The 12,887-nt window shown below is 37.8% G+C and overlaps 1 protein-coding gene across 1 annotated transcript in view; it reads right to left on the bottom strand.

Annotated features, from left to right (window-relative positions):
* The window catches only part of fab1 (fab1 kinase), a 296,509-nt gene that overhangs the window by 75,523 nt on the left and 208,099 nt on the right, over positions 1 to 12,887 (bottom strand). The window contains exons 24-26 of the mRNA XM_067159454.2: positions 9,432 to 9,509; positions 7,204 to 7,382; positions 3,885 to 4,063 (exon numbers count right to left, since the gene is read on the bottom strand). Of these exons, the coding sequence (XP_067015555.2) occupies positions 3,885 to 4,063; positions 7,204 to 7,382; positions 9,432 to 9,509 (436 nt within the window). The remainder of the gene's footprint in view (positions 1 to 3,884; positions 4,064 to 7,203; positions 7,383 to 9,431; positions 9,510 to 12,887) is intronic.

Raw genomic sequence — 12,887 nt, forward strand, 5'->3', positions numbered from 1 at the left:
GTTCCCAATGTGCTAGCTCTTATCCATTCAGTGAAATCTCTGGTTTCGTACTTTAAGAGAAGAGGCCTATGTGTGAGGTTACAATCATCTTTGAAACCGTATGTATCTACTCGGTGGAACAGTTATTTTGACATGCTGCAATCAGTTCACTCCCAGATAGATGCTGTGAGAACTGTTTTAGAGAAGGAGGGTGCCTCTGATAAAATGCTCGGTTATGATCAGGACATTACTGGCCTGCTTATAACATTTCTTAAGCCATTTAAGGAAGCCACAATTGATCTTGAGGGTGATGAGGAGCCGACTTTACATCTGGTCCTTCCGTGGTTTTATGCCTTAAAAGCCCATTGTACTCCACAGGATGACGAAGAACAGGTAATATTTCATTTCTTTTAAATTTTAATACGAGTCTCCTGATATATCAATATAAAAATGTTTTCATACTAAATGAATTTTCAGTACTTGAAGCTTTTGAAACAAACCGGTGGTGTCTTCCTGGAGCACAAAATTGCAACACTTTTGGTGCCTAAATATCGCACATTAAAGAAACTAAATGCAGTAGAACAAATGTCTGTTTTTGAGGCAGCTCGACAAATGTGTGCTGAAGGTAAGATTCTGTGGTTATTTCTTCATTATTATTATTATTATTATTATTATTATTATTATTATTATTATTATTATTATTATAGCTATGAAAATTGGATATTTTTAATATTCTAACATTAGCATTAAATATTTGGGCATATATATTTTCAGAGCAGCTACCCAATCAAAATAGACAAGAAGTCACATCTTCTTCAAATGAAGAAAATTCAGTGCAACGTAAGAAAGCGAAATTTGACGATTGGGCAGAAAATTCGCCAATAATACATGATGAGGTCAGTAGGTACTTGCAAAAAGGGTTTATTAGTGATGAAAATATACTGCGCACAGGCTGCCCCGACTTGCTTGTGTAGCGAAAAGAGTTCTTAACATACCCGCTACGAGTGCCTCCAGCGAGAGGGTCTTCAGCTGCTCCGGAAATTTAATCAGCGAAAAACGTTCCCGTCTTGATAAGCAAAGACTTAATGACCTCATAGTAATACACACATTATCATGTGTCCATGTATTAAATAGTGGTATGCAGTATGCACAATATGAGGCGACCACAAAGTAAGAGAGCAAGTGGGTAAAATTACACTTCTAAACTGATTAGTTTTGTAATTATTTCTTTTGGTTTTGTGGGGAAGGTGTTTCTAAATTATTAAATGTATTTCAAAAAGTTATCGATAAAATTAATATTTTAAAGATATTTATGACCTGTGCCTGCATTATGTATATCTTTGCTTCTAATTTTCTCGAATTATAAATAATACATTATATTTATGGTCATATTTCCATCAACTTTCATTGTGTTTATTTAAATATTCAAATATTTTTGTTCAAGGAACGTACGTTTTATTAAGTAACTATTTTTGACAGAAATAAATATTATTTGTTAATTAGTTACATAAGACGTCTGAATTACGAAATAAACTTTGTAATGATTAACATAATACTAAATAACCAGATAAAATAATATTTGTGTTGACGAATCCTATATAAATTCTGGCATGTAACAACCCCTTTCCTGTCTGCATTCACGCGAGTCTCACATCAGCACAATGAACGAGCAAACATAAATTAACGCAGCAGGAAGAAGAAAGCAAGCAAGCAAGCTAACCTGAGGCCTGCCCAAGTTGGGCTGAGCTTGACCTGGCCAGGAGTGCAGCAGCCTGCCTGTACTGTTGTTTACGTGCGGCTAGCTTGCTTGCCTGCTCTCTAGGCAACCATGGGCAAGTTAAATGCGGAGTTTGTACACCTCTAGATCACACCTACGACAACACATTGGTATTGAAGGTTAACTGCTGCACTATACAATAAAATATGCATATTATATTTTAAGCCAGTTAAAATATGGGTCGAGCAGGTCAGAAGATTATGAAGTACTATCAAAATCTCTTTGTCACTGGAAGAATATATATGCAAACACAATATTACTTACATTTTCTTGTCACGAGGGAAAGTGAAGAAAGACCGCGCATTCTTCTCTACTTCATAGTTACTGCAGCCAAACACAGCACATACCTTTCCCCTCATGTTGAGAGGAGATATTAAGGAATGACACACGCTACTATTTAATTATGTCAACTCACTGAAAACGCATAACTAACACCAAAAACTTCACACACAGATACACGTGCTCTTATGACAGAATCAGTAGTTCTCAGGTCAATCCGCTAGAGAGAGCTCTAATAGCTGTCCCTCGATGTCTCGCCGAGTGTCGGGTATTGTCTCTACCGTATTTGGTGACGGGCCGAATTGAATATATGTAATGCATTCTTGAACTTGAGGATTGATACTTACATTCGAAACCATATTTTCGAGTTCAACGTAAGCTTTAAAAGTCAATGTAGGCCTAATTTACGCGGTACAAGATTTCCATAAACTGACTAGGAACAGTACACCGGTGACCAAATTACAATGGAAGATAATTAAAAAAAAAAAAAGGATTTCACCATCGTGTTGAGCGCTTTTGTATCTAATGTGCTTTATTTTATTAGATTACAGAATTAAAAACTACTTGTGGTCGATTGTTGTTTGGCTTGGCGTTACAGGTATTAGATTTTTCAAAGAGTTTGGCTGATCAAAGTTGCTGAACTGAAAGAAGTTTTCAAAGGAATCTGATGTTTTCAGAGGAAGCTGACGAAGTTTCCCCGGCAAAACTAAACGTAAAGCTTTGAGATTTTTGAGTCGCGTACTGGTAATTAATGTTTGAAGCCAGCCCCACGGTCTAACTTGCCTGCCTCTCACCCGGAGGGCCCGGGTTCGATTACCGGCCAGGCCAGGCATTTTTCCCTGGATATGAGGGCTGGTTCCAGGTTCACTCATTCTACGATTAGGGCCTACCTTTAATTGAGGAGTTATTTAATGGTGAGATGGTGACCCCAGACTAGAGAGCCAGGAATAACGGCAGAGAGGATTCGTCACACTGACCATGCGTCACCTCGTAATCTGCAGGCCTTCGGATCGAGGGCGGTCGCTTGGTAGTCGGAAGGCCCATTGGGGCTGTAGTCTGGTTTGGTTTAGGAGCGTTTGTAAGATTATAAGTATACATATTTCATTTTTGTAATGTTTAGCCAAATTGTTGATGGTTCATTCGTTCCCGCATTTTCCGTTTTCTCGTGTTGTACGTTTTTTTCCGTGGTCCCTCCAAAAACGGAAAATCGAGGTTCCACTGTATATTAATTTTATATTAATTTTTAAAATTCACCCCCTTGTACAATTCTTTTCACCCCGCCCATTAAGTGGATTTTTTTTGAAAACAAAAAAATGTGTGTATTTTTGAAGGAGATTCCAAATACCAATTTTCATGTCTTTAAACTGTTAAGTTTTTGAGATATAGGTATACTGATTTTAAAAATTCATCCCCCTTTTCACCCCATTAACAATGTAATATCCAAAAATCCTCCCTTAGTGAGCACCTACACTGTAATATAAATGTATCCCCCAAAATTTCATTTCTTTATGTCCAGTAGTTCCGGATCGATGATGAATCAGTCAGGACATGTTATTTTATACAGATAGATATCCTCCCTTTTCCTGTATTTATCCAGCCTCCTCCTTATCCTACGTTCCTATGCATCCCATGTCAAGACAGAAGATCTGTCAAAATAGCCCCCCGATGAGTGTTGATGCCCAGCCTCCTGATGAAGCCGAGGAGAAAGCCTATTTGAAGATGTGGAGATTGTCTCTGTTCTTCTGTGTTTTTATGCTTGTCCTTGTCTTCCCTCCGCCCGCTCTCTTTCTCTCTCTCTATATATATCAATTATTCATCAGTGTAGATTAGGTAAAGATAAGGTTCAAACCTTGGAGTAGGTTGCTCAGAAGCTGAAATTCGCTTGGTCCTCAGTTCCTCCAAACTCCGACGATATTCCTGAGAGCTCAGTGCGTATGCAATGATAGAAGATGGTTCGGTCTCGTACACGACCACAGGTACAGAATATCCTCCAGGAGCTAGATGGTGCTCTTGTGGACTTAATGGACTCTACAAGAATGTAACATCAAGATTAATGTTTGTAAAATGCTGCATTGAAAAATAAATTGTACTGGTAAACAACACCACATGGACATTAATCAAGAGGCACCTCCAACAAATTAACTGGAATCGTCTGAAGACATCAGAATGTGGAACATTTTTGTCATTTCATCCCTTTTAAAATTTTATATTTAAACTTTAAACACAAGTGGAAACAACTGAGAAAAATGATCAAGAATTTTATGTTTAGTTTAAGTCTGTTTCTGCACATACCAGTAGTTTTATTGAAGATGCGTGTGCCAAAAATATCTGAGGTAGACTAATACATTTTTAAAATACAGTAGAATTCCATTAGTCTGGCATCCAACAGTCCAGAACGCCAGATGGTCCGGCACCATTCCAGGATTTTTAAAATTTTGTTATCTCTTAATTATGATCTCTCGTGACAATTTGATGCATTATTTGTCGAAACCAATCAAAGTGTATTTTTTATTATTTAAAAGTTAATAGTGCAAATGTATCTGATACAATCCAGTTGTTATGCATTGACTTACTTAAATATCTCTACAGTATATCTGGAAAAATTCAGCCTAGAAGGCTGTGTGCTATACTGAGTATTGGAAAGCCAACCATATGATAAAAAACAGATTTTAAAAACTGAATGTATGGGCCACGTTCAAAAACGGATAGGAACATGCCTTCAAAAACTGAAGTGGACAGAAGGAAAAGAGAAGTTGTAGATGGAAAGGCTCTAAATGTTAAAGGAAGACTTACAGCTAAAAACATCGATGAACTCCGGCATTATTATGGAATGACAATAAAAAACAACACATTTGAAAAGAGGAGTGTGTTATTAAACTAATGATTCTGCTGATCAACATTTTACTGCAAAACGCAGTGTTACAGCTGTTTTTGCTGTACGCCTTAACCTATATCGTAGTAAGAGGTACGGCCCGATAGTCCGGCATTTTCGGTAATCCGGCACCGGGCCGGTCCCGAACGTGCCGGACTATCGGACTTCTACTGTAGGTGTGTTTAAAATACTGTACCTATAAGCATCCATAGACCTAACATTTCTTCTCTGTCACTGCACCAATCACTATCATACATTCATCACTTGAAATGTCATTCACAACTATTTCATCTGAAGTATTTTTAATTTCATAAAATTATTAAGCCTTTTATGCCATCCATAATATGCAGCTTCACAGCTTCTACACAAGTTCTACAAGTTCAACGCTGGTTAATAGAGCAAATGCCTGAAAACCCTTACATCTGATATGTTTTTGACATTATCGAAACTAAGCACAAAAATCGATATATAAGAGATATAATAAGTTACCCTGCATTTAGATGCCATTAATGGAAAATATAAACAACTATTTGAATCAAAGTTCTACAACTGCTATGGGCATATTTGACATTAATGGCTGTTAAAAACATCAATGCCAATCAATGTGTTTTTTGGTGAATGAACTTAATGCATACACAATTATTACAATTTATTTATTTTTATAATTTTTTTTACAATTTTTTTTTTTTTTAAACAATTTGTTTTACATTGCACTGGCACAGATAGGTCTTATGGTGATGATGGGATAGGAAATGGCTAGGAATGGGAAGGACCCAGCATTTGCCTGGTGTGAGAATGAGATGGGACCCTTACCAGATGCTACACACCGAGTCAGTGTGCTCTGGGACTCACATAGGCAGGGGTGCCACTCCCTTGGTAGGGCTGCCTGTGAAGAGGGTCCCTACCTGCTGTCTCTTACCAATATTAATTCTTTGCAATGCATGCCCAGTCTGCAGGACAGCATTTCTAGACATCTTATATGATTGCATTCCATTTTTGCATTACCTTTCTTCCCATGTGGGTGGGAACAATAAAATAACATAGATGGTGTCCTATGCCTGCTGTAAGAGGTAACTAAAAGGGGGAGCAAGCATGGGTTTGCAACCACGATTCCCCTAGCTGAGTCTGGCATTGCTTATACTTACTTTTGCCAGACGCCTCACTTTCATTTTTCCTATCCGACCTCCCTTGATCAATTCTTGTTCTTTTCTGGCCTTGATGCTATTAGGTTTCTGAGGCCTACGAAGTCTTCCCCTGTGGAGGTGGTAGAATAACCTTGACTGTTGTAATAGGTGACTAAAAGGAGTCCCAAAGTCTCTTAACGTGGGAGTGTGGGTTGGTGACCACGGGGCTCTTAGCTGAGTCCTGGCACTGCTTCCACTTATTTGTGCCATGCTCCTCACTTTCATCTGTTTTATCTGGCCTCACCTGATTAACTCTTGTTCTTTTCCAACCCCAATAGTATTAGGTTCATGAATCCTAGAGTGACTCATTTTCACGCCGTTCTTGGCTCTTGTCTTTCTTTGGCCGATATCTTCATTTTTTGAAGTGTCAGATCCCTTCCATTTCTTCCCTCTGATTATTGTTAATAGAAGATGGTTGGCCAGTTGTACTTCTTCTCGAAATAATAATAATCACCATCACCACCATAAATTATTTTAGAATTTGCTTTACATCGCACCAACACAGATAGGTATTCTGGTGAAGATGGAATAAGAGTGGGAAAGGAAGCGGCCATGGTCTTAATTAAGGTCTGGTGTGAAAATGGGAAACCACAGAAAAACCATCTTCAGGGCTGCCGACAGTGAGATTCAAACCCACTAACTCTTGAATGCAAGCTCAAAGCTATGTACCCTAAACCACATGGTCACTTGCTCACCACCATCATTAATGGCTTATCAACAACTCAAACAAATGAACAACAAACTAAACAATTTCTTACAATGAACTAGATGATATATGACATTCTTCCTCCCATTGAATCATGAATGAGCTACTCACATATCTAACAACAACCTACAGCAAGGCTCCCATTCATCATATTGCTCTCCCTCCTAAAAGAAACAACTAATTTATGACATGTTTCTGGTTTTCGTATTTGTAACATTTCTACTTTTCCTTGTTTTTTAAAAGTGTTGAAGTATTAAAAAATAATATCCTGTTACAAAAATATAGGAACCCTAACATACACCCCATTCTGAAAAAAAAATTCCTAGTACAGTATATGAAAATTCTGAAACTGCTAATCCATGTGTTTGGTACAGGATGACATGTGAACAGACCATTAACAACCCACCTGGATAGGTGTGATGCCTGCAGCTGAAGGACGCAGCTGGGAGAGGATTGTTTTCACAATCTTTTGGGCAGGTTTTCCTTCATGACCATCATCTGTCGACTCGGAATGTTGACGTAATTGCGTTTTTGGTGAGGAAGGCTGGACTACAGAAGGAGCAGGTGAGCCTGATTCCTCTGTCACTGAAAGATAGTTAAGTGTGAAATTTCAGGTTAGAGATACCCTGATCTTCTCACATGACAAAGCACGAACTGAAAGCATAAACTGGGAAAGGCCTGTTTACAGAGCTGATATAGAGAGACATTAACCCAGATAATCCTGAATAATTCATTACAGTAACTATTCACTGGTATGTTTTTAATGTCGCAAACAAAAGAGACCATTGACTATTACATTGTTGATAAAAAGAAGAATTTTTATATGTCAACACTAAATGCCGGTAACATTCAGGAAATATATCCCAAGACAATCAATGAGTATTCATTTTAACCTCCTCAGACCTGAAAAGATATCTGCAATATATTTCTTAAAATGTTAATGATATTGAGTTGATGATACCTTGACAGAATATTAGATGTTATTTAAAAAAATAAGCTAAGTAAGAAACCAACAGGTCAGTAGCCTATGTATCATATATTGTCCTTCTACTTAATTCTCTTGAATCCAGGTAAGATTTTATTCACACTAACTAATTTTAGATACTTTTGTATCTTGACCAAGTACAGTACAGATTCACTATCTTTGTAATATTACCACAAAACCTTCTCAAGATCCAAAATTAAAATGTGAAGTCCCAATATACTCATTAATACTTGAAAAAAGTAATTATCACTATACAATGATTACGGTTAAAGTAAATTTATTTAAATTTATAACTAAATTTATTGAAGAGATGTCTCACTTCTATCACATGATGCAACTATTACCAGTAATATTTTTTTCTTTTGAGAACAATAGTCATCGTATATAATACCACAGCATTGGACCAAGACAAAACAATCTGAAGATAAAGGCATAGCATATAATACTACTGTAGAGGTCCAAAATGCCTCATTCTTCTTGGGAAGAATGCAAATAACCCAATATATCCCATGTGATAGCATTGAAGGCTTGTATCATTCTTGAAAGCAACTTCCTCAGTAATTCCTCTATTGACCTGCTAAGCCTAACACAGAGGAAGATGTTTTTTTCAGTGTTTTCTCCCTTAGCTTTTGATGTCCAGTCACTTCAACATATTTCATGTAACATTCTTCCTTTTATCCGTTTCTGTGTCATATGGTAGAACACAGTTTCTATACGGTGGCAGATAGTTGAGCACTAAACAAGTTTTGTATGTGGACAAGTCTGTGCTGCAACATGAGAGAGAAGGGAGAAACGTTCATTTCGATAGTTGCTACGGAAGCGTTCTCGTCGTCTCCTGGTAATTGAACACCCTTGTCCGTGCTTCTCTTTCTGCTGTCAGCAGAGCATCTGGTGACCATGTTAATATGACAGGCTTAGTTTCGCTCCCAATAGCACAGCAGAAGTTGCCCTCTCCACTGATGGTGGTGGTGGTGATTATTGTTTTAAGAGGAAGTACAACTAGGCAACCATCCTCTATATAACACTAATCAGAGAGAAAAAATGGAAGGGATCCGACACTTCGAAAAATGAAAGTATCAGCCAAAGGAAGATAAGGGCCACGAAGAGCATGAAAATGAAAGACTCCCTAGGCCTGCTCTCTCTACTACCCACCTTCCTCTCCAAGCTCGTTGAACCGCAACAGGTTTGTGACATCAGATAGTAATAGCACTCTACAGTAAAATGGAACGTTGAAATGGACATACAAACAGCCCAGAGGGTATCAAATCAAAAGGTCTGTTCATGATAGCCAATGCCATATAATAATACTAATACTAATAATAATAATACTAATAATAATAATAATAATAATAATAATAATAATAATAATAATAATAATAATAATAATAATCATCTTCTTTCGTATTCAAGCTGTGGTGTTCTCTTACAGCTTTATAAGGCTGAAGAAGTCTCTCTTTTCTACCTATCATTGCTTTTTTCCTTTATCTTTAGCAGGTGAAATCCCTCTTCCACCTTCCATTACTTTGAACAATTATCACTCTGAATGACAAGGTTTCATAGTATGAGTAGGACTGGGTAAAAAGTTAAGGAATTTTTGAGAGGTTAAAGAACTAATACACAAAACACTTCACATGCTCTAGCACTCTTACCTACAATGTGAATGACAGGAACAGGCTCATCTCGACTCCCTTTAGGTGTCACTGGTTGCTCTGCTGTTTCCTGCGAGACTAAGAAGTATACAGCTTTCATGCACACATGCAACACATTCACTTTAAGATTTGTCCTTGTTACTCTAAAGCCAGGTCAACACTTCTTTATGAAGGGACATTAAAAAAAATAACAGGATTAGTAACTATCCTTGTGAACGTTTACCTGCAAATTCTAAGAATAGTCTCCAGTATATTTCAGCTTTAAACCATTGCTCAAGCCATTTTAACCCTTCACGGGCAGAAGCATTTTATGTCTGTACACGGACCGAAAATATGGCAAATTAAAACCCATCCAGAATTATCAAACACTAGCCATAAACATGCATATGTACTTAATATTAATTACTTACCTTGAATATCGGATGTACTCCATCGCAGAGGTGCGTAGGATATTTTCGATTCTTTTTGTGGCAGCAAATGTTGTATTGAAAAGGTGGAATTGTCAAAACTTGTTTAAATATTAATGTAGTGCATAAAAGTCATTCCATAACTAAGTTATAATGCCAATCAAAGCCCTTATATCAGGCAGTGTTGGAGATGCAGTGTGATTCTGCATCCTCTAGTTGGAGATGTTGCCTGTTGTTTCTATTTGTTTCCCTGAATTACTTATGTCAAAATTTTTGTATAAAAAAAAGTAAAGTACTCTGCAGGCTTAGTTGCCATGTCAAAATATGAATGTAAAACTGGTCCTTGATTAATATTATATATTGGAATGGTACTTGAAAGTCCTGGGTCTAAATTACTCATGTCAGTCCCTTTGTCAGTTGTTTTGCTCTCCAGGGCACTTGAGTTGCTCTTGCACTGAGAAGACTCACTGCTACACTTTCTGTCTTCGAACTCTTAAAATGAAAAGTCACTTTCATCTACATCTGGGAAGTCCAAAATTGAAGCAGCTTACTAACTCTTTTCTTACTAACCAAGTTGCAAAATAGCTATATAAATCACAAAAAGCCAGTCTCAAAACTCACAACGCACACCTGACTGAACACAATAGACTCTCACAGCTTGTAAAACGCTAACAGGGAAATAACGCAACTCTATTCGAGGATTCCCCTTTCAGCCAGACCTAAAAGTGTCATTTACTGCCAGCTGTTGAGTTGTTGATTACTACTTGTGACGGTAACGCTGGATCTCTGACCATTTAATATATTAAATTCTGCTTGTGGGCAACCTGTTATGGGATTTAATATATTAAATTCCAGCCCTCTAAGAGCTAAGAGTCATAGAAAGTCCACTGTTTGATTGAAAATCATCACTTAAGAATGAAGACTTTGAATGTTCAAAAATGAAACAACAACAAGATTACAGTATGAGAGAAAACCTTTTCTATACAGTAAAAAAAAAAAATTGTGGCTATTATGAAGGGAGTTCAATACATAATGAAACACTTTTTTTTCTAAAGAAAGGTTAGTTTTATTGGAGATTCAAATACACCATGTTATTCCCTAATCCTTTTTCTACAATAATCTATTTTTCTACATAATCTCCGTTCAATGCCATGGCCTTACATCACCGTAATGTGAGGGCCTGTAGGCCTGCATGGTACCACTCGACTGGTCGATGTCAGAGACAATGACGTGCTCACCGCGCTTTTGTCCACTGCCAGGTCTCCGTAGACATTCTGTAAGCGCCTATGAATATCTGTGATGCCATGGTTTTCTGCCAAAAGAAACTCAATAACTGCTCTCTGTTTGGTCCGCACCTCCATTACAGATGCCATTTTCAAGGTTAGTTATAGCATTGCCATCTACAGGAAATTAATGAAACTCTACAAGATGAAGCAGGAACATTCAAAGATGTGCCACACAAAATTATAATTTAAAAAAATTGAAACTGGCCAAGAAATAAAATGTGTTGCATTATATATTGATAGCCCCTCGTATGAATTAAATTTTATGCTAATCATAAGTCGTAGTCAGCTCCAAATATCTAAGAAGTATACAGTCACAAGATGGAACAATAACTGAGGTGGTCAGAAACAGGGCATAACTTAAAGGAATATTCTATTAGAATGTGAGAGAACAGGTGTGGAATGAACAGATACCAAGATGATACAAAGAGGTGTTGTATAAGACTTATTTTGTCCCAGTTTTGACATATGAAGCAGAAACATAGGTTACTTCTGCCAGAGAGGAAAACAAATTACAGGGAACTGAGATGAAGTTTCTGCAAAGCATGCTACAAAAAACAAGGAAGGGCTGAACAAAGAAAACAACAGATATGGGACAGGTTAGGAATGGAGCAAGTACAGAATTGAATAGTGAGAAACAGGCTGAAATGGTATGACCATGTCAGAAGGATGGCAGAAACAAAAATCCCAAGAGCAATACATGAATAGATGGTGATGGAAGGAGACCAAGATGAAGGTCAAGGAAAGGATGGATACAAGTGAAGCAGGGAGTGGAAACAAGAAGAAGTGAGTATTTAGAGGGGAGTGGTGGAAGAACAATCAGGAATGGAGGCCACCAGTCCAATAATCTGCCTGCATAAATGGAGGAGGAGGAGAATTACAAGTACATGGATTAGTATAAAAAAATAATTGTTCTTTTAAGATTTTTCATTTTGCACTTGCAAGGCACCTGCTGTACAGGGAACTCAAATGAAGTTTTGATAAGCAACTTTATGAGACTGGTAATCAGGGTAGTAGTTGGCACTGAGGCCCCTATTACCAACGTAATAGAGAAGCATATACTTCAGTGGTATGGGCACATTATGACAATGAAGAGCAACAGACCTGCCAGACAATACTTCGACATTACTGTCCAAGGAAAGTAATAATGTTATTTGCTTTATGTCCCACTAACAACTTTTACGGTTTTTGGAGATGCCGAGGTGCCAGAATTTAGTCCCGCTGAAGTTCTTTTACAAGCAAGTTCTTCTACGTGCGAGTTCTTTTATTTGAGAGTTCTTTTACGTGGCAACAAGAGGCTGACATATTTGAGCACCTTCAAATACTACCGGACTAAGCCAGGATTGAACCTGCCAAGTTGAGGTCAAAAGACCAGTACCTAAACCATCTGAGCTACTCAGTCCAGTGTCCAAGAGACCAAGAGGAAGGCCAAGGAAAAGCTGGACAGACACAGTGAAATCAGATGTGGAGGAGAGAGATCTTAAATGGGAAGATGTTCTGGAACAGAAGATGTATGCAGACAGGAAGAGCGCTTGTACATCATATCTGGGAAACTGGAGTTTGATGATGATGATGATGATGATGATGATATGGTAATGACCTCAACTAACAATGAAGATGAGAGTTGGGGTTGACTGGTTCAGCCTCATGAGAAGAGAATAAAATGCCAAGAAGAGAGAGAGAGGACACATCCTACAACTTCCAGAAGTGTTTCAGAGAAGTGCACAGGGCAAAAGATTTGAACTAAAGAGGTCACACCATTTGCA

This window comes from Anabrus simplex, chromosome 1 (genome assembly GCF_040414725.1).
Source record: "Anabrus simplex isolate iqAnaSimp1 chromosome 1, ASM4041472v1, whole genome shotgun sequence".
In the NCBI taxonomy this organism is placed as follows: Eukaryota; Metazoa; Arthropoda; class Insecta; order Orthoptera; family Tettigoniidae; genus Anabrus; species Anabrus simplex.